The 22820-nt window shown below is 37.0% G+C and overlaps 2 protein-coding genes across 9 annotated transcripts in view; both read right to left on the reverse strand.

Annotated features, from left to right (window-relative positions):
- Positions 1 to 8246: 8246 nt before the first annotated feature.
- EPGN (epithelial mitogen) lies at positions 8247 to 16088 on the reverse strand. Of its 4 annotated transcripts, none has more exons than XM_036413890.2 (5): positions 15950 to 16088; positions 15364 to 15453; positions 12031 to 12145; positions 11208 to 11360; positions 8247 to 9811 (listed from the first exon to the last, which is right to left on the reverse strand). In XM_036413890.2, the coding sequence occupies exons 1-5, from the start codon at positions 15990 to 15992 to the stop codon at positions 9757 to 9759; spliced, it is 456 nt and encodes a 151-aa protein (XP_036269783.1). In that variant the 5' UTR covers positions 15993 to 16088; the 3' UTR covers positions 8247 to 9756. The 4 variants fall into 4 exon arrangements, with proteins under 4 accessions (XP_036269783.1, XP_036269794.1, XP_036269822.1 ...); XM_036413901.2 differs by having other exon boundaries at positions 15364 to 15497; positions 15950 to 16062; XM_036413929.2 differs by lacking the exon at positions 11208 to 11360.
- A 4086-nt stretch (positions 16089 to 20174) lies between these two features.
- The window catches only part of MTHFD2L (methylenetetrahydrofolate dehydrogenase (NADP+ dependent) 2 like), an 81589-nt gene continuing 78943 nt past the window's right edge, over positions 20175 to 22820 (reverse strand). For all 5 annotated transcript variants that reach the window (XM_036413848.2, XM_036413820.2, XM_036413829.2 and 2 more), the window contains one exon: positions 20175 to 21507. In XM_036413848.2, the coding sequence (XP_036269741.1) occupies positions 21395 to 21507 (113 nt within the window). In that variant the 3' untranslated portion in view covers positions 20175 to 21394. The remainder of the gene's footprint in view (positions 21508 to 22820) is intronic.

The following is a 22820-nucleotide window of genomic DNA, read 5'->3' on the forward strand; positions in this document are numbered from 1 at the left end:
TTAAAAGATATTATGTGCCCTATATAATAAAGGGCTAATATGCAAATTGACTGAACAGTGGAATGACTGGTCACTATGACGCACACTGACCATCAGTGGGCAGATGTTCAATGCAGAGGCTTCCCCCTGGTGGTCAGTGCACTCCCACAGGGGGAGCACCACTCAGCCAGAAGCCAGGCTCACAACTGGCAAGCGCAGCAGCGATGGTGGAAATGGGCCAAAGTTGTCAGTCGGACATCCCCTGAAGGCTCTAGGACTGTGAGAGGAAGCAAGCTGGGCTGAGGGACCTCTAGGTACTTAATAAACAACTTAAAATAAATATTCAAAAAGAGCATTTTCAGGGTAGAAAAACTGATTCCCTCTAATGGCCTTTAAAAAAATCTAACATGTCATCTCATCACCTTAGCAATGCAATCTGAAATGGACAGCATTTCTCCAAAAAGACTTCCAATAAAAATCCCAGGACTAATTTTCATTGATCTGGGTTAAGTTGCATGCCTGCCTCTCAGGTAATCTTAGAATGTGGCATGAGAGAAAGTTCTGCTTGACCCTGGGATTAGACCTGAGGGAATCACACCTATATTAGGTGCAATAAAGATGAAGGAAAAGGGTACTCCAGAGCAAAACTGGGTGCTGTTTTTAGAAGGGGATTAGATGCTGAAAGGACAAAGAAATAAATTAATGTTTACTACATTTTATTATATTATATTATATATATTATCCTAACTATGCAACCACAAACCATTGGGGGACAATTCAATTTGGATCAAGTTTGAGAAATATCAGAAGGTGTGGTCACTCACAAGAGGCTCTCCAGTCTTTCACGTTAATGGAATGAACCAAAGCACCAGTTTGCAAACAGACCTGTTTGCCCAGCCTACCTAGATCATACTGAACCCAGATTAGGCTCAAGCAGGAGACCCTTAGAGATACCAGCTTTGACTCTCTTCTTTCTTACAGACTTCCCTTTATTAAAATTTTAAAAAATATTTTTTATTGATTTTTTACAGAGAGGAAGAGAGAGGGATAGAGATAGAAACATCAACCAGATGCCTCCTGCACACCCCCTACTGGGGATGTGCCAGCAACCAAGGTATATGCCCTTGAGTAAAATCAAACCTGGGACCTTTCAGTCCACAAGCCGATACTCTATCCACTGAGCCAAACCTGTTCCAGCTATTACATGTTTTTGTTTTTGTTTGTATATTTAATGCTTAAGTTCTTGCTTCTGGAAAGTCTCCCATTTGACAAAATTTATTGCCTAATATTAAACTATGGAGGAAGACATTTTTTTTTTTTTACTTCTGCCTCATTTAAACCATTTTAAATAAAAGTAATATTTTGCTTAGAGAAAAATAAAAAAAAGAGAAAGGGAATAAGTCAAGATGAAAGGAGGAAGAATTGGGATTCTTCATAGAGTGATATTAATTTAGGACTTCGAAAAATATAGTCATGAAGTTTTCTAACTATTTGTAGCTTGACAATAGAAAAGAACAAATACACTATGGTAAGTTTGTCTTAGAGAATATGAATCCACAGTAACATGGGGCTTTGCAGTTAAGTTCTTGATACTCTGTTAAAACTTAGGTGGAGAAATGCGTCATCATAATCCTGGTCTCCAAGGTCTTGGGTGCCTAATATAATCAGAATATTTCAAGTGTTTAATAACTATACTTGAGGTTTAGGTCGAGAGACAAAGGTTGTGATAATTTCAAGGGACAGTCAGTTCTGACTTAAGGCTTGTTTTGAAAACATGAATTTATTCCAACATAAAGGAACAACTTGAGCATTTTGTGTTTGCTTCTGCATGATTTCATCTGATCGGCTAGATGAATGCATAATGCTGTTGAAATAAGCAGCAGAAACTGTACCAAACGCACACACCTGCACACAACTCAAACATACACCAGATACCTTGGCTCACATTTATGCTATGGGTTACACTGACATTTGTAGATTTAACTTTCTGTACAATTTCTATAACCCTTCACCACTTGACAACTTACAAGCTACAACCCTCGGACACCAACTTTCATCAGCAAACTTCAGGTGTTTTTCAAAATAAAGTGCCACATTGACTTATAAATACATATTTACTTATTTTTGAACCATTTAAAATATATAAGACTGCGCTACTTAAAATTTTTTCATGTGTCCTTGACAAAATTTTTGAGCATTCTACCCCTTAACCCTGGCTTTTCTTATTATAAGCACTGTGGTTTTTATTGCTTGGTTTTGCAAAGTAATGATTTTTAGGAACACATGTGTCATGTTATGATACAACTGACTGCATTTAGTACCAATAAGAGCTTCAACACACTCTCAAATATTTACTAGTTATAAGTACTGTTTATTGAATGAGCACTAGATATTTTACATACATTAGCTATCTAATTTAGCTTAATCCTAAAATTGCCCTATGGGTTAAGTGTAATTATTAGCTCCATTTTTTAACAGAGGGCACTGAGATTTAGAGGAGTTAAATAATTTATTCTCTATCACAGAAATAAGAAACAATTGGGATTCAAAAACCCAGCTCTCAGAGATTGCAGCTCTTGCTTCAAACAACATTGGCCAAGTAACAGCCATAGTCAAAGAGTGGTGCTGAGCAAAGCCTACCTTGGAGTGGGCAGCCTCGGGGTCAAATCCAGGTCCCACCACTTACCAGCTGCTTATAATTGAACAAGTGACTGACACTTTATAAATTTAGTTTCCTAATCTGTAAAATGGAAGGCCATTATAATAAATCTAGAGGCCCAGTGCATTAAATTCATGCACTAAGGGAGGGAGGGAGTGTCCCTCAACACGGCCTCTGCCTTTCACAGTCTGGGACTACCTTGGGGGATGTCCACCTTCTGGCTTAGGCCCAACCCCTCATTTCTCACCTCTTGCCTGCAAGGAAGGTGGGAGAGGTTCCTGTCACCCCTACTGGGCTTGCCAGCCATGAGCCCAACTTCTGGCTGAGTGGCACTCTCCCTGTGAGAGCTCACTGATCACCAGGGGGCAGCTTCTGCATTGAGTGTCTGGCCCCTGGTGATCAGTGTGTGTCATAGTGACAAGTCATTGTGCTGGTCATGGGGTTTTATTTTATTTATTTTTTTAAATATATTTTATTGATTTTTTACAGAGAGGAAGGGAAAGGGATAGAGAGTTAGAAACATTAATGAGAGAGAAACATTGACCAGCTGCCTTCTGCACACCTCCTACTGGGGATGTGCCTGATGCCGTGAACAGAATTGAACCTGGGACCTTTTAGTCCGCAGGCTGACGCTCTATTCACTGAGCCAAACTGGTTTCGGCAGGGTTTTATTATATAGGATAGTATTCATCAACCACTTACTATTACCCTCAAAATACTATTGGAGAGAAATATTCCCTTTCTATAAGTGACAACTTTCAGGCTTAGAAACTTGATCAAGGTAGCAGACCAGTAAGGGCAGAGGTGTGATTTAAGCCTTAGTCTGTTAAATTCCAAAGCATTGTCTCCTTAACCACTATCCAACCGCAGCCCCTAATGTAACTTTCTCATGGCTGTCTCTGATTGAAAGAGATGCTGTATAGAAATTACTTAGCACTGTGCCTAGTCTATAGTATAAACGTGATGAATGAAGTCCATTGTGAATATTATTACCTCTGGAACTCATCCAAGAACATAAATCATTATAATACAAAACAATGTAAGCACCATGGAGTTCTGTTTGCTTGTTTTTTAAAAAGGGATTTCTACTAGGGAGTTTAAGGGAAAGAAAGATGACATTTGTAAATAACATGATTCTTCAAGGAAAAGGCATCAGGAAAAAAAATGTGTAGGATCTTGGCCCACAGAGCTGAAGGTAATTTGTCTGGAGTAAATAGCAGAGACCCAAACACAGATAGAAATTGTGGGTTCTGCATAGAGAACCTTGACAGGGTAGACCCACTGAGCCTTCTGGGGGAGAGCCGGCCAGCTGGAGAGGAACCTGCCCTACACATGGCATACAATGGGAGCTAGCACCAGCTTTTGGGAAGGAGGTAACACGAGTAGGGGATGAACACTGAGCAAACAGATCTGCCAAAGATTGTAGCAGAGAGTGACCGAGGGCATGGGCAGGGCTGTGCCTGAGTCACCCAGGCCGCCCTGCCAGCCTCCAGGTGAATGTGGGTTCTCCTGAAGAGCACATTCCTGAGCTTTCCTCAGGGCTCTTGCAGTTTGTAGTCCAACGAGGCCCTCTGCAGGCATCGTGATGAGTAGGCTCGGGAATTTAGGTGAGGCAGGATCTTAAGAGTAAAAGCCAGTCAAAGCACTGAGGTGGCAGACTTCAAGGCCCCTAGGAATCCTGACCAGTTCGCATGATGACTGAAACAGGTGGGTGTCCCAGGCACACTCCTTCTAGCCAAAACCATGTAAGAATATAGGGCAAGTGCTCTGTGCTTCTAGTTTTCAAAAGAAGGTAGAGAACCTAGATTTTCATAGACAAACACCTGATTTCTAGAAGTGGTCTTGATTTTAAAAAATAACAGCACCGTCACCAAAATAAATGTCTGTGGGCTGGCTCTGCCTTCTGGGCTGCACATTTTGAACACATAGCTTCCAGCCAGGAAGGGAATGTGGAGCTCATCTTTAGGGTCGAACTTCTCCACTTACCAGATAGAAATATCATGTCCAAAGAGTCTAGGGGTAAGACTGAGGGTGACTGTTTTGCTTTAAGGTGTTTGTGAAGCCAGGGGTAAGACTGAGGGTGATGTAGTGAAAAGGCAGTTGATAAGGTTTTACTGTAGATGTGAAATCCACGCACTCCTCACCCCACCATCAAACTGAGCCAGTTATGTCCCGGTTACTATAGCATCAGTGCCAGAGAACTCCTGCTCTCAGGCTGGGGTCAAGTATTCCCAAGTGACCTTATTGTACCCTGAGCGCTGAGGCTAACTCGGGATTACAGTCTACAGTGGCTCCCCAGTCTGTAGAGTCAACTGTCAGCAGGCACTTCAAGCCTATTTTGGCCACACCTAAGGCTGCTATGCATAGCTTCATAATCTGCAGCTGACAGCAGGGAGTTTTTGTGGTTGATCCATGACAAAAGTTATTATTGTATACGTTTTAAAGAAAAAGAAAACTTTTTTCATTTGCAAATAAATCACTTGGGTATATTTCTAAGCTTATTAAGCAATTAACTCCCAATACTAGTATTTCCCAAAGAATATTGCAAAATGTTATCAGATAGAGTTTAGATGAGAGACTTTGGCATCAGATCTACATGTTCAGGTCCTTCTCTACACCTCAAATATACACGGGTGTGAGATTTGTTAAAATAATGCTAATAATGCTTTTCAAACATCGTGAGCACTCAGAAAAGGTAGCTCTATTACACAATTGCTTCATCTTCATCTGTGAAGGGACTTTATATTAAGTCAGTATTTTTGTGAGGCTGTAAAGATCTATAGATACCATTCTTTCCAGAAAGTTGGGAGGCCTAATTAACATCCTCTTAAAAAATCAAAAGCATGGTGAGTTGGATACTTGCTTGACTGTGTTCCTCACCTAAATTTCAATCAAAATGATTTAAGCTCCAATAATACTGTAGACATAAAAACTACTAAGGAAGGACATAAAATGTGTAGATAAGCCCTGACTAAGCGATTCAGTCCTCCTTGTTACTGTATAATAATAACATTGCTAATCTTTATGAGACGTATCTTTGGAAGCTGTGGGTGTTGCCCACAATCCTGAACATCCATCGTGTTGATTTTGGGCAGAGGAGTGAGTGAAATATGATGACGGAATGCATTTATTCAGGTGGCTATTCTTAAGGGGTCTAGTCTCTGAATTCTTAGGCAATTAGTTGCTTGGGCCCTTTTCTCTGAGCTGTACATTCATTGATTGGATAATTAACAGACATTTAGAGCTGAATTTGGAAAATATGCTTCTGCATGTGCTACTGAATAGGGCTGTGACAAAGGTTGGAACAGAAATGTGGACTCACCCATATTAGCAGTGCCAGACTCTGACACATTAAATTTCAACACTTCCAGTACATCTTGGCAGATGCTAGTGTCCTGATGTCATGCAGCCATGATGTAAGGCACAAAGAGTGGCGTTTTGCAATAGAGAGATTCTGGGAACCCTCCCCATGAGTGTGAGCTGCAGGATATCAATATTTACACTACACCACAGAGATTGTGCTACATTTTTGTAATTCACAGAAGTTAGAGAGCTTATTCATGATCTCCTGCAGAGAGGGATTGTTTTAATGTTCAGCACCAAAACCTTAAATTGCTGGTGTTTTTTTTCAATGACGTACAGTGAATAACAATCTTCCATAAAGGACATTTCAAAATGAAAGGATTCAATTCGCATTGTTCCAGGAAACACTAAAAGATAAACTATGTTATAATTTTATTGACTTCAAACATTATAAAAATGTAATTATTAAAAAAACTAATTTGGAAAAAGAAGACACAATAATAAGCAACTTTAATTTCCTTTTTATAAATTTCTGGCTCAAGTATGAGTGAAATTATGGTGTTTGCTCCCACTCCCATTGTTATCATCCTAATTAACTAGTTAATATTAATAACAGGAAGAGAACAAAGGGAAGGCCAGACACTCACGATAAGCATGGTCATTTGGGCAACTTCACCAGGAAGCTACAGCTCCAGGATCCCCAGGGAACCCTTGGTCCATTTCCTGCAGATCACTAGCGGAAGGGATCTAACAAAGGGAAAGAGGGGTGCATGTGCAGTGAAATTGGGGTGATGCAGGGAAGGTGTTTGTCTGTCAGTCTGGTCTGGGGAACAATAAATTAGGTAGGGGATGAACCCTATGAGAAGTGCACAAAATCTAAGCTCCTGCTTAAAATCCCCAACGAGGCCTTTCTCTCTTGTGCCTTTGTTAGCGCTTATTCTCACTTGTTCCCTGCCTCCATCACTCACACTTGCCTGTTCTCTCTCCATAGGCAGTTGGCCTTAAGTCGCCACCTGGCCCATGGCCATGGGACCAGCCGATGGATCATAGCTGAGAACACAAGTAAACTACACAGATGCTGGGCTTTAAGATGGAACAGAAATTCTGGGCAGTGGCTTTAATTCTGGCCCTCCTGAAAACAAGATTGGGCTTCTTCATGGCAAGAGAGATAGAGATGAAAACTTGGAGAAGACCCCCTTAATTTTACATCATCAATAAAGCTTTCCACAAAGCCCCATCCTCTCATGGGGGCCTCAGGAAATTGTTTTCCTCATGGCACCCAAGAACTCCACTTCTACCAATAACCCCATCATGCTTCAAAATGCTAAGTCATGACTATTGAAGTCCTAGCATGTGTTCTCAAAGAATTGAAGGACGGACACAGGAAGAAGACAAAATGGGAATGAAAGACATTGATGAACACCTTGGCAAGTTTCATTTAGAAAAAAATTCCAGAACATATTCCCATTTCTTTCCTAAATGAGTCACCCACCTAATAATCCATAGATTGCTAGTTCTGCAAGGGATTCACTAGCAGACTTCTTTCAGGGCCTCATTGCACTTGGGGAAGTGGGGGGGGGGAGAGTAAAATATTTGCAGAACATCTTATATTTCTTCCCTTATTTTTTTCATTTAAGTCCTGTTTACACACATAAATATTGGTTCCATAGGAATGAAAGAGGTTCCTTCCTGCAAATTTAACTCTTAGGGTTATGGGATCATAAGATCATGTGTAGGACAGACCATAAACATGTGGCTTCTTAAGCGCCATTTTCTAGCTTTCTATGGTCTCACCAGGTGGATTTTATACTGGTAAGCATACTGTTCCACAGGTGAAAAAATTGGAATCCTATTGTGGTTTTTTTGTTTTGTTTTGTTTTGATGTATTTTTCAGTTTGGCAACCTGGACATTTTAATTTTGTCTGATGTGTAATTTTAATTATATTGTGTTTGTAATTTAGAAATATTTATAGACAGCAAATATGTATAACTTTTTAGGTTATAACCTCTCCAGACTCCAGCATTAATTCCTCTCTCATCAGGAGGCAGTCCTTAATTAAGCTTTATTGTTTCTTCCTGGACTCTCCCAGCTTTTTAACACCTTTTTGAAATGCTCAAGGAGATCATAGCTTTCTAGGTGTGGTCCCTGGAGTCACTGGGAGGAACCTTCACTTCCCCACTTCTTGGTATGAGGTAACCTTTACATACTTTGTGAGGACAATCAGAAAGTGCTGACATGCAACTCATCTGCCTTAAATTCCTTATGAAGGCAAAACAAAGCAAGTGAAATACCTTCTAATCAAAGGAAAGCAGAATGTAAAGTTTTAATAGTGAATGGAAAGTCATAACAATATAAGAGAAAGGCTTGTTACTAGGCAATCATGGTAAGAATATACATGATTGATCCTCTTTTAGCCCAGCTCAAGATCAAAATGGTTTTGCTAATCAAAATTACAATGGGAAAAAGTCAAGAGTTATAGATTGAATCTAAAAGAAAAGTTATAGACATTATTTTTAAATTATATGTTTTGCTTCATTTAAAAACAAATTTTTAAAATGCTATTATACAAAACAAACACTAAAATATACATCTCAGATGATAGACAGTGGTGTGTTTTGGATTTGAGGTACAGTTGAGAATATCCCAATTTTTCAGTTATGGAAAAAAAATTGCTTTTTCTTCCCTGGTCAAATTTTAGAGCTTGAAGGGCCCCGTAAAAAAATGAAATTAAAGCACAAGGATATCAGTGGTCCTGCCCAAGATTATTCCAATTACATGAAAAAAAAATATGCTTAAAGAGGAAGGACCCTAATTCCCAAATAGTTATTTCTAAAATAACTATTGCATTTCCTCACTCTATGTGCAAATCTGCTATCAAGTACTTAGAAGTGGTTAATAAATTTCCCACGAGGTTTTGGCTAATGAAAAAATCCTGTGCCCAATTCTTTAGTTTTTCTTTCAGGATCAGTTGTAGAATTTCATGTATTAGTAGAATTCTAGAATTTCAGTCCAAATGAATTGTCACCACGGAATTCCACTAACAACAGGAGGAAGTGCTACATATAAGCATTAGGATACCAGTGAATCCAACACAACATTTTATAATCCATGCAGAAAAAGAAATGTTTTGTCTACTCAGGGCTTGATATCCAGTAGCTCCAGTCATCAGAAACTCTTTAGCTTATTCCATATTTCACAGATAAAGGCTCCACAATGTTGTTACAAGCTGGGGATAATGTATTTTGCCTTGGACCTTCCATTTTTCTTGTTTCTGGCTTGGCCTCCAGGCACTTGTTTGGTTCACTGATGGTGCCACAGCACTGATCTTATCCTAATAGCTGACATCACATTCTTTCAGACACTGTGAAAGTAGCATGTTCGGGATTAGGTCCATGGAGCAGTGGTCCAAAATACTGGTAGCTAGTACATGAAGAGCCCAAGCTTGGCATTGCTTTGACTTGTTGCAAAGTTGATAATTCTTCCCACGAAAACTCACATCTGACACAGTCAGAAGAATGGCACTCAGTCTCTCTGCAGTAAGAAGAATAACCACAGAACAACAGCAACAGACCCAGAGTAGTACTATGAACTTGGCTTCTGTCACTGTAAGCTTTTTCCATTGGCTCTCTTGGTATCCTAACAATGACAAAGTCCAGTGATTTCTGTTGAAATGTATTCCCTCATTTCATCATGATCCCAACTTCCATCACGTTCAAGTCTAGTCAGCGGGGAAGTTTTGTTGTTTCATTTGAAGATGTCAATTTGGGGTCCACTGATTTTTAAAAATGCCTCATGAGATTTTCTTACAAAGGACTCACAGTGGTCTTCCTCTGGAACAGATCTTATAAGGTGATTTCAATTTTAGACACCTAAAACAGAGTATTGATTTCCATAAGAATTTAAATGCTGTTTGTATACCTTATTGTAGATTATATAAATGTGCTGGGGTAGCAGTTGTTGCTGGTCCCTTTTACCCATTGGGAGATCCATGCCCAGCTGCTATGGGTGTTAACAGACCCAGAACAGTATCCTTCTCTATAGGATTCCCTGGGCCCATGGAGAACTTTGCCTGAATTCCTGGAAGACTCCTGGTCTGTGCCCACTACAATGCCAGGAGCATCCTGACACCCTTGCTGAGGACACAGGGTACTAAAACCAAGATCCCTCACCTTCTTGGGATAGGTCTATAATGCCATTCACTTTTGAGATCACCCTGGAGAGTCAGGCTGAGACTCAACTTTAGCTAATAACACATCTTTGCCTACCTTCCTCCTCTGCTCTAGCTTTCCTTACTTCCTCATAGGTCCTACTTTAGGGCATCCCTTGACTAATCACTTGCACAGGAATCCCCATTTTGTGTTCTGCTTCCAGGGAACTTGACCTCAGACAACGGTCCTATTAACATTAAAATATCTACTTCCTTTTCTCCCACTTTTTGGTTCCTTAGGCAATTGAAATATAATATCAATTGATACAACATATTTTATATGAATTGTTCTATAATTGATATAACATTATATTCTCTCTAAGATGCAATTGTTGAGCAACCAAAATTTTTTCTTATTTTGATAATCAGTCTTGATCACTTTTAAAATGAAAACTTAGTTAATAGAGTATGCCAGGGAAATGTATTTATACTTTTTTCTTTAATTTAGCTCACATCCTTTCTTGAGTTTCCCTAGCTACATGGATTTAAGGGGGGAAAAATTACTAGTGTGGATACACCTGAAATAAGAATTAATATACAAGTAACTTATATTTAGTGGATCTAGCTTATCTTCTTAAACTTCTAGCAGTAGGTAATATCTTCTGACTATACCTTCAATTGATTGTTTGGAAGTAAATGGCCCATGTTTGCCACACTTTTTATTTATTTAATATTCATTTCTTGATTTCTTCATTCAACAAATATATACAGAGTGTCTATTGCACCAGGCACAGTATTTGGCACTGAATATATAATTTTGAACAAGACACACTTTTCACTACCCTTGTGGAGCTTACTGGCCTCTTCATTTGTAACTTTGATGTAGGCAGACAGAGGACGGTGGGAAATTAAAGCTATCCTATTGCAACTGCAGGTAAATTTTTACTGCTAATCTGAGTTTATGAGAAAACATATCAAAACGAATATGTAGGAACTTGCCAGATTTGCAGCCATATTTTCACTAAAAAACTTAACCTGGTACATTGTAGGGGCTCAATAAATATTGTTCAAATGAACGAGTACCCAGTGACTTCATATTTTGTGTTTTTTTTCCATACCTCTTTCTTATGTAGCAGTAAAAAATAGCAAGAAAGCCACTTAATAATACTCCGACACCAATCCAAATTGCAATGTATTTTTCATAAGAATTTACAGCATATGAAGTTAAGGTCAAATGCTCACACCTTTCTCCAGTATAACCAGTAAAACACCTTTACAAAAAGAAAAGAATGAATAATTTTAAGATTCACAATGACAGAAATACAAAGAAAAGATCAGTTTCAAAGAATGAAGATGCAATACCAAATGAAAGCCAATCTATTACAAGTATTGAAAAAGCTACGTATTTTACAATAATCATTTCATTAAGACCTCATATCAATGAACCTTTCCTCATTGGTGAAGTGAAGATAGTTCGTGTGCTTTATGCCTTGATCTAGAAAATTTACTCTTCTATAGGAAGTGCTGAGCAAATCAATGATCATCAAAATAGAATTTTAGTTGCTCTAGAACTCTCTATTTTCCAAGTGTTTTTACCATATCCTATTTCATTTCATCCTAATCACATTTGCATGATGTTAAAATGCTGATATGGATTCGGTAGTTTTGAGGTGGAGCATAGGTTTCATCATTCTTAATAAGCTCCTAGGTTCACAGATGCTGCTAATCTGGGAACCATATTTTTGAGAAATGAGGATTAGGTAGTTTAGAGAAAGACTCCTTAGATATTCAACTACAAAGAGGACTGGTGAGTCACGATCAGATCATGTACCCTTTTAGCTCCATAAAATAGAGGTGTGTGGAAATGTACTGTGTGAAATACCAGAGGCATAAATTCCCCTACTCCTGCCTCTAGGACTTGGGCAGTTCTTTGCAAATTACCTGCAGATGGCTTTCTTCAACTCACGGTGGAAGGCACACACACCATTGATGCAGTAACTATCGTGGTATTCCAGGCAAGGATGTGAGAACTTCAAGACTATGGGTCCTTCTGTGCCATCATATAAGAAAAAGGAGAAATAACATTAACAGATGAAGTAGGTCACATTTTTATAGTAGTTTTATAACATGTTAAAGAGACCTTTAATTTTGATATTCTATGGGTGCTCTGTCCACTGAACTATTGGTTGGTTCCCTTGGCAGGTTAACAAAGCTTAGTTAATATCACTTAGGCATACAATTAATTAATTAGGGGATGGAGGTAAATTTCATTCTTTAGAAGCAACATAGTACAGGATAGGTACAAGTTTGCCAAAAGGTGGCAGCATCAACTCTGCTTTTAGAGACTTTCTAGAGCAAGGCTTCCGAAATGTATGCCTGAATGCTAATAGGTATAAAAGATCTCACACAATTTTTTTACTCTCTCCTTTAAACCTAAGAAGGCAGCGCTTAGAAAGATTTGGGTTTATAATTGTGAGACAATGAACTTGATTACTCTTTTCCCAGAGAAGCATGAGATGAGAACTCCCTCTTACTCGGACTGCCATGTGTGGCTAATTGAAAAGAGAATATTTTCTCCAACTGATTTCAGAAGAGGGATGGTTATGACCTAAACAAGAAGCCAGAAACAACTTATGGCCTGGGCTTAACATAGTTAAGACAATACTTTCAAATATCATTTAGAAATTTTATTCACTTAAGAGACATTACAAAATAGTGGGGAAAGCCTTGGAGTTGGAACTTAAAAACCTGGGTTTTGATTTCTAATGCTTATACTGTGCAAGTGACCATGCTTGATAGAACTTTTGTGGCCAAGTGTCCAGAATCTTCTTTATGGGAAGCCCCCTGGGGGAAGTTGTGATGTGGCAAAATGTATTTCCTTCAGGATGCTTACTCTTCATTCCCTGATGTACTCAGGACATACGCCTGTATAATCCCTGGGGTTTCTGAAGTGGAAAGCACAGTGATAAAACTGTATAACCAAGTCCTTTTTGCTATACTTTCATTGCTGATTCTTAGATTTTTTCTCAAGTAGATTTAGTGGTTTTTTATTTTGTCATTGTTATGAATAAATATGTCATGGATATCTCCTCATCCTTAGTTATGTTGCACAGTATTTATCTTGTTTTGTAAGCAGATTAAGACACTCCTATTTATTTGTTCAGATCTAAAAAGGCAAACATTTTTTTTATAATGAAAATACTAAATTTTTAAGTACTAAGACACCAACAAGATCCCATGTTGTAGAACTTCCTTTTGGTTGAGAACACATAATATTATCTTATAATGCACATTCATGTGAAGTCATTAATCTATTTTCTCATTTTAATAATTCTGAAGCAGTGAGAATTTTGCATTATAAACTGAGCTAGGTTCTTCCTACTTCAAGACTAGAGTCTGAATCAAGATTTCCTAGAAAATGTGAGACCTGAAAGAAGACATTTCCAAAGAAAGAGAATACTATAGAGATTCTTCTTTCCTATAAATATCTGGATTCAAGATAAATAAAAAGCAAGGAAAAACTAAAGTTCTCCATCAAGAAGGCAAGGGAAAATGATAGAGATATATTCAATCACTATGTTTTTCATTGTTATTACCTGTAACTTGGAGAATTTTACTTGCACTTCTCTATTAAAAAAGAAAAAAAGTGGTCTGGGCATAAAGTTATGGACTCAGTCATAGAGAGAAGCCATATTTTAATTTTTTGCAATATTATTTTCTACTAAACAGATTTCTTTCCCTTTTTGTTCAAAAGCTCAGAAGATAGGAAGACATAAAAGTCATTCCAAACCCTATACTTATTTTGGTTTTCAGATTAATATATATTTAAAAGTTCAAATAGGCCTGGATCAAATTGGCTCAGTGGATGGATCCTTGGCCTGCAGACTGAAGGGTCCCAGGTTCGATTCCAGTCAAGGGCATGTACCTTGGTTGAGAACACATCCCCAGTGTGGGAGGGAGGTGCAGGAGGCAACTGATCAATATTTCTCTCTTATCGATGTTTCTAACTCTTTATCCCTCTCCTTCCTCTCTGTAAAAAATCAATAAAATATATATTTTTTAAAAGTTCAAATGGGTGGGAGCTGGGTGGAGAGAGTTACTGGTAATGGGGGTAGTAGGGAGGGGAAAGGGAATCATTTGTAATGCTTTCAACAATAAAGATAAACTTTTAAAAACTCAAATGGGCAAAAATATTTCAAATACATTTTTAAATTTAAAATTATTGGTGAAATGATTTTTTTAAATATATTTTATTGATTTTTTTATTGAGAGGAAGGGAGAGGGAGAGAGACTTAGAAACATCAATGATAGAGAAACATTGATCAGCTGCCTCCTGCACCCCCTCCCCCACTGGGGAGGTGCCCACAACCAAGGTACATGCCCTTGACCAGAATCGAACCTGGGACTCTTGAGTCCGCAGGCTGATGCTCTATCCACTTAGCCAAACCAGTTAGAGCAGTGAAATGAATTCTTAATTATTACTACCTCATATTCAGAAACAAAATATTTGGCTTAATCTTTTTTATTTGCCTGGCTCTGAAAGCATGATATAGCATTTCCTCTGTCCTATGTCACATCACTGATCCCAACGTCAGGAGGCAGTATGTGATTTGTGTGAAAATCATAACCATGCAGTACACAGGTCTCGGCAGGTTACAAGCTTTCCAAGTTCATGTCTAAGAGTTCAAACAGGTTTGAAAATGCACTGATGCTCAACAGCAGTGGAAAGCTATTCAAATAATAATAATAATAATAATAATAATAATAATAGGAAATAAAAAGTAGGAAGAGGAGTTAGAAAATATGGCCTATGTTAAAACAACAACAAAAGCCTCTCAAAAGAAACAAGGGAAAAATATTTCCAAAGATGAGGGGACATGAATTAAGATTTCATTTTGTAGCCATAATTTCCTTGGCTGCAAAGTTCATAGTCACAGATTAAAATATAATGCCAACATGGTGACAAATTGCCCCTGTACAAATGTGAGTTACAGGGAACCAAGCATGAATCAAGCAGAAAATGTGGCATGTTTAAATTAGCCTTCAGAAAAAGTAACTGGAGACATTTCTTTAATTTCCTCACTTCTTCCTTTTAAAAAACTAATTCTTTGCAGACCCATTTACCTGTCACTTCGATTTAACATCATCATGCTGAGTTGATTATCTCATCATAATATACATATATTAAACATTTTCTAATGTTGCTCATATTACAATCCAAATTCTCTCAAAAATTAAGAAGTCCCTTGAAATACAAAAATGCAAAGAAAATACCTTTTGTTTTGTTAACTGTCCAATTACTTGGCTGGGTTTCGATTGCGAGTGTCAAGTTCAAGGCCACCTCTTCACTTAATGCTGCCATTGCTGTATGAAGAGGGAAAAGGTATCTTTAGGAGGTGAGCCCCCTTCTGTATGTAAGCAACAGACTGAAAGTTATTCTATTTATTTCCTTTATGTTTTCTTTTGAATCCATTTACATTTGAGATCCATAACCTAAGTAGGACAACTTCTTGACAGTTTCTCATCCATATTCCGTCCATTGACTATATTATAATTATATGAAATAGGGACACATTAATATTTAAGAGAAAGTGAATATATTTATATACTGATTTAATCACGAGGATGCTGTCATATAGTAGTTAAAATGTATTAACCTCCTTTCAGTTTTATAAAGCAAATATGTATTAGGAGAGGAACATACAATACATAAGAAATTAAATTAATTCAGATTCCTTGTTCTAATCTTTGTCATAAAGAACAACTATGAAAAGCCAACTTCTCACTAATTCAGAGCAAGCAAATCCATTTCACATTTTACACTGACACAAAGTAAACAAAAGAAGAAGAAATCACCTACCATTGAATAAGAGATAGACTGACACTGAAACCCTGAAAGCCATTTCCTGTCCTCGCTGACAGTATCTGCTCTTCTCCGCCTGACTGGTGGAAGGCTTTTATGGAGCACTCTGAGTCTTTCTTGCCTTTATATTTGATGAAGCGTCATCTGGCAGTTACCAATCAAAAAAATATGTACTTCTGGCAGCGACTTCAAGCCTCAAGGCGCTCACACACTGGGTGAGAATATCTGTGTTATCTCCCAACCATCGAGTTTTCCTTTGAAACACTTATTTCCTGTTACCTGTGGGCATAATCGGGAAAGTAAAAGTGCTTAAAGTAAAAAAAAAAAAAAAAAAAAAAAAAAAGAATCTGACGTCAGGGAAGGCCCTGGTGGTGTAAAGAGGATTGTACCTGCTCCAACGCTGCTAGCAACCTCTACCAGATTCCAATAAAGGGAGTTTTGATATTTGCAAAGTAGGAAACAACATAACCTGTTAATAAAAGAAATATTCCTGCCAGTTGCTCTACCTTTCAGTACAGACTGGGCTTCATTGCAAGAAATTTTGTCACTTAGTGGCAGGGGAGAACAATTTCATTTGTGTAAAATCAGAGGTTTCATATTCCATTTTAATTTTTGATATTTTATTTTTATAAGTTCTGCACAAATGATTACATTTAATTGTATAACATTTACCATTATGTCATTCTACCATTTAATATTTTTCTGGATAAATGAAATGGGCTACTAAGTTCTGGGAACTACATTGCTTAAATTTGTGCCCCAAATCAGTAGACTAGAGAGAGAACCAGGAAAACACAATAATAATAATAATAATAATAATAACAACAACATAATACATTTTCCATTTAAATAAAATTAAAATATTTGGGTCGGTACGTCTAATGAATAGAAATTTTAAAACTTAACACAACATTCAAAATTTTCTCACTGATAATCCAGTGCCATTTAAAAAGCCAAAACATGTAATTAATATTAATACATATTGTGATTACAAAGATTTTCTCATACATTTTTACTTGCCCCCAATTTTTGTGAACAATTTATAAATAGATTCTGCAGAGCTGTTGTGACTTTCTCTCAGGAATTTCAGTTGCTCATATTTTTTATACCTTAAAAAGCTGTTTAAGTCAAGATAGGTTATCATTTGTATCATGTCCACCCAGCACATTCAACTTACCAGAAAGGATCCCTATTGCAATTCAAACATGAATTTGGCTTTAAAAAGCACACAAGAATGAGCTTGTTGAACTCATTATAACTTGGGCAATCACTTACCACAGGTATCATCATTTAAAGTTAAAAGAATATATAGTCCTTGGCTCACTTTAAATGTGCCTACATTTTGTTTCCTAGTTCTGTGGGGTTTTGTTAAACTATTTATTAAGATAATTTCTGGGTATTATTTCTCCTAGGCCAATATTATTTGAATTTTAAGTCAAACAATCATCTTGTGAACCACTGGTGAGAATTTAAGAAGGAATCGTTTACAAAAGTTTCAGTAAACTGTCACGACCCACTGAAGTTTTTAGAGGAAGAAGCTAAGACGAATGTCAGATACCTTTATTTTGAAGACTGGGGCATAGAAGTACAACCAACCATCTTTGTAGTGACTATTAACTGGTGCTTCCAAAGTGCTTTGCATTTTACAAAAGCTTTTTACGCACATTTCAATTCTTTGTTCAGTAACCCTGGCCCTAACAATTCCAGCATCCATCATATAGATACTGTCTTAAGTGAATAAAGAAATTAACAACAGGTCTTGTTTTTACTCTCATATTACAATAAGAAATGAAGGCTCAAAAGAATTAAGGGACTTGTCAAAGGCCATGCCCCCGAGTTAAGACTTGGATCTGTGCTCTGATTCCAGACATAGGCACTTTCCATTTTTCCAGCTGTGCCCTCTGGTAGGAATAGGTATACTGCTCTCAGAGGAATTCTCTTAATTATCTTCTAAAATCAAGCTTCAAACAAACTACCTTTATCATTGGAATATAAATATTAACTGTGGCTTTCACACACATTTGGGCTTAGGGAAATGGATCAGTGTCTCTCCAGATGCTTCCCTCTCATCTGCCACTTCAGCTTAAGGTTTATATCAGAAAATAGCTCTGAGCCATCCCACATGCTTCTTTTCCTCTGGATCCTGATTGATCCCACATACATTCTCTGGAGGAAAGACTCCAATCTTCACTTCTTCAATCCTCTCTTCAGAAAGTCGCTTCTCCAATCCTGAAAAATGGGTGAGACAGGTGTGGTAAGGTGGCTTCATTGTTATCTATTCATTATTGGTATACATTAAAGCAGGTTGGGGGGAGAAGGAGAAGGCTGAGAGCTGCAACACTCCACTATCATTTTCCCCTCCTACCTACCACTTTTTGCCTTTTTTTAATTTATTCATCTTGCTCCTCTAGTCATAAACATCCTTGCAAGTATCTTCACTCCCCTTCCCTCCCCTTTCCTTCCCTTTCTTTTAATTCCATTCCCTTCCTTTCCATTCTCCTTCCTTTTCTTTTATTTCCTTTCCTTTTTTTTCTTGCTCCTTTACTAACTCAACCAAAATTTGATGCTAGATATTGGCAGGAAATGGTATTCTTATGGATTCAGTTGTCATTCACTAATTTATTCATTCATTAAAAAAAATGAATGCCTGCCACATTCATGGCACTGGGCTGGGTGTTATGATGGATATAGGACAAATAGACAAATTCTGTGTGGATTCTGACCTCAAGGAACTACAGGGAGACAAGGAAAATATGCACATGGGTGTCGTAAGGGTAGGAACTGATAACTGCCATGAATGTCTACATAAACTTTAAGAGCTCAGAGGTGGGACTTAAACTCCCCCAGGAGTTTCCACGGATGTTTCGATTAAAGTAAACCGTAAGTAATAAGTAGGATTTGGATATATACTGATACAAGAAAGGATTCTTGGTGTGGAGAGAAGAAGGCAGAATGGTGTAGTGAAAAGAGAGTGGGTTCCGGATCATATCATCCCAACAGACTTGTTTCAGATTCTAATGCTGCCTTCATCATCCTCTTGGCTTTGGCTGAGATTTTAACAACCCAAAAAGTAAATTTTCTCATCTATCAAATGGTGACTGTCAGTAACAAAAAGAAAATAAAGCATTTAGCATATGATAGGTTCTCTATTAAGGATAACTGTTACTACTGAACAAATACAGAAAGACAGGGTGTGCATAGTGGTCGATTCTTGCCTCCATATTTTTGTATTGTTGTTCAATCCAAAATAATTCTGTGGGGTCATTTTTACAGATATGTTTAGGAGAAGGCAATTTACTTTTCCAAAGCTTCTGTACAAAGTCATCATATGTCTGTTATGGACCCCAAATATTTAAAAGTAAAGTCACGATATCAACAAACCAACTTTATCCCTTTTATGTGTTGACAAAAGCTGCCTCCTTAGCCACATTTTAATCAGGCTCCTGTGGGTCCTCTCCTTGGCTAGATCTTGACTTGGCATGCTTGGCCCAGTTTTCAAAAAGAATCTTGCCAAGTCAGTATATGGACCAAGTTTCTCATCTCCCAATTCTTAATAAGTCATTGGCCTGTCTTTTAGCAAGAATGGTGGTAAGCTAGTTTAGCAAGAGTCCCCCAACCCTTGGCACTAATCAAGTTCCTCTTAATAATTTTCCATCCACTGATCCACTCATTCTGCTCATTAGCTATAAATCCCTAGCTGTCTTTGCTGTATTTCGAGTTGAGTTCAATCTCTATTGCTATAGTCTTGATCCTATTACTACAGTCTTAAATATTTCTTACCACTTTTAACAAAGATCAAACTCATTTTTCTTTTACAGTATTTTAATTAGTTTCTGGAAAGGCTCACTCTTGAATTTTAGCCTAGCCATAGGTGCAAAACCCTTTAAAAAAAATAAATACCCCCTCCTGCATTTGGGGCTCAAAATGACAGATTTCACCTTTTCAGTGCACATGTATTTTTGGTCATTTTGTTTGTTTTGAGAATTTGCAGCCCTTAAAAATTAAAAAAGGTCCATTTCTGAAATGTTTGTGTGAGAGCTTTAGATTTAAACTTCTGTCAGGGTTATCAGACAAAGATGATCTAGGCTGATTGTAGAATGAGCCATAGAACCTTTACTTTCCTGCTTGAAAAACTTGTACATTTCTCAGCATGCTGCAAAGTCATAGATAACAAATATATGACAAAGAAACTTACAGATATCATAAGGGAAAAAAACAGGTATTCTTATTCAAATTGCTTTTATTATACAGTTAAAATACCATTAATCATAAACATCTAGTTTATTCTCACATAAATAATAAGAATACACATCATTAAAAACATGCATTGGGTAAGAATCATTATTGGTACATAAATATACTGGGATTTGAGTATGAAAACAATACAATTATCAATATGTGGCTAGAGCAGTCTCAAGATACCTTCAACTGAGAGTCACATGTATTTCCTAATTTAAATTGTGTTAGAAGCACAGCGTCTACTTTGAGAACCAAATGCTGTAAGAGAAGAGGGAAAGAAAACAGATTTTTAGTCATATTCTAATGTTTAACTTTGGCACATTGTGTGTTTTCCCAATTGATTTCTGCATTTGTGAAAAATCATAATTTGTTCTTTAATGAAGGCCTCACTCATAATATGTCATTTTTTCTTGATCTTTGTGAGAAAAGACCACATTAGTTTTGTTTTGTGCATTTGTTTGCTTTTTGGATTTTCTATTGTTCCTCAAAGAAGGCTCTGTCTACATATTTTTCTAGAACAACAAAGAAGTTACATTAAACCTAGTACTTGTTATTACATTTTTACTATAACAAGTAGTCATTTATAATTTAATATAATCAGTACCTTCCCAAGCAGCACTGAATTTTTTGTTTTCCTTGTATATTTCTCTTTCCTTGATTGAACATTATTTATTATTAGGATGCCTCATAGGATGCATTTAGGAGCTATATAAGATCAATATTTTATTTTTTATGTTTATCTTTCTTTTAGCAAGTTAGTTCTTTTCTAGCATATGATATAAGACTAAAATATTTAAAAATTAACCATGCTTGTGGCAAAACCTGACTTACATTTTACATGGGTGTCCATTTGGCTGACAAAACATTTGTTGAAAACATATGGCATGTGATATTTAATTGTGTCAAAATATATTATTTATTATGAGCCCTTTATTGTTTTAATATTATGAACAAATGCTACTCATAAAATAAATGTTACCAATGTTTCCATTGGAATTGTTTTGTTTGTTTTTCCCCCTAAAACTCAAAACCTGTTAGCAGAAAATGCATAAAGTTGTGTGAATCTTCTGATCCACAATGATTCCATCCATGAAAAAATAAATATAATGTAGAAATAAATAGCTTTGTAGTAAAATATAAAGGATTTTCCCCGTCAAGTAAATAAATAGAATGATTTCAGCTTGCTTCGTTCTTTCATGTGACCTAGTAAATGACTTTTTTAGCTGCCAGGAGTGTGTTCTTCAGAAGCATGGCCACCGTCATGGGTCCCACGCCTCCTGGAACTGGAGTGATGAAGCCAGCCTTCTTCTTTACAGCTAATGGAGGAAACAGAAAGTACTCTTTACTTTTACATTTCCCTGGGGAGTTTATGCTTTTAAACATACTGATCTGTTAAAAGATAAACCAAGGCACGAAAAAAAGTTTAAGTTTATTTGAGCATTTATCAATTGTAATTGGGCAGCGCCAACCAGAAGTGGTTAGGAGAGCTCCACTGACAGAACTCAGGAGAGGCATTTTGTCTAAAAAATTGTGCTTAATTTTTCAATTACAGTAGACATGCAATATTATATTAGTTTCAGGTATACAAAACAGTAATTAGACATTCATATAACTTATGAAGTGATCTGGCAGAGACCTTTATAGAGAAAAAGGGAAGCAAAGTCAGCAGGTTATTGAAGGACAGAGCTTTGAGTCCAGCTGGATGTTTGTGACTAGCGGTCTTTAGGTTGTACTTCATAACGTTAGTTCTTTGAAAGGCTTAGATTTGTGTTTGCTTCCACAGGCTGCCATGGCATTAGAGCTACCTCAGTCTACTGGCCTCCTTATTTAATTAACTTAACAGAATACAGATTTTTCTGCTTTACACATGTAACTAAAACAAAACAACTTCAAATTATCTTTATAATAAAGTAGGCTATAACACACACACACACACACACACGCACACACACACACACACACACACGCACACTTGGACAAACATTCCTGTGTATGATATCTAGCGTGGAATGACTACTTCTTTAATGCATAACCTGATATTATTAAACACATGCTATTTAGATGTATAGCCTTTTACAAGTTGGCTCATATATGCTTCTACATGAATTAAAGTCAGCAATATTTTCTAGATCTATTAAATATTATTTTTATAAAATTTATATTGCATTCTGGAAATATGGCTTATAAAATTTATATTTACCTTTTTTGAAGTATAGTGTCAGATGGCAATAATTCTTTAAAATCATATGAAAAGGAAAGGAATAATATTACTTGAAGAAAAGTCCAAATATGTTTAAAGACATCACACACACAAAAAAAAAATCCAACTAGTGTGTATTATAAATCTTACGATATGTAATGAAGTAAAGATAAGAATATTGTGATTTAGAAGGTAATATTTTAATTTTTCAAAACAACTCTCTTCCTGAAGCTTTCCCTTGCCATACTTCCATCCAACCATATGCTGTAAAAGCCCTAGACTAGGTCCAGAGCCATTCTGTAAATAACCTCACTATTCCTTCTATGTGGAGTAGTCTTCTACCATATCCAACTAAGAAACTCTTTATTAGTCTTTAAAAGCCAATAAAATGTCACCTGGCTATAATTTTTCTCAAAAACTCACCCCTCC

Source organism: Pipistrellus kuhlii, unplaced genomic scaffold (assembly GCF_014108245.1).
Source record: "Pipistrellus kuhlii isolate mPipKuh1 unplaced genomic scaffold, mPipKuh1.p scaffold_m20_p_1, whole genome shotgun sequence".
Lineage (NCBI taxonomy): Eukaryota > Metazoa > Chordata > Mammalia > Chiroptera > Vespertilionidae > Pipistrellus > Pipistrellus kuhlii.

What these genes read in the sequence shown, in the direction of transcription:
- EPGN (XM_036413890.2), bottom strand. Translation starts at nt 15,992, where the DNA reads ATGGCTTTCAGGGTTTCAGTGTCAGTCTATCTCTTATTCAATG. An exon ending in TTGAAGAAAGCCATCTGCAG is followed by an intron (nt 11,361 to 12,030) that starts GTAATTTGCAAA and finishes CTTTTTGTAAAG; the next exon opens with GTGTTTTACTGGTTATACTG. An exon ending in TACTGCTACATAAGAAAGAG is followed by an intron (nt 9,812 to 11,207) that starts GTATGGAAAAAA and finishes ACTCTGTTTTAG; the next exon opens with GTGTCTAAAATTGAAATCAC.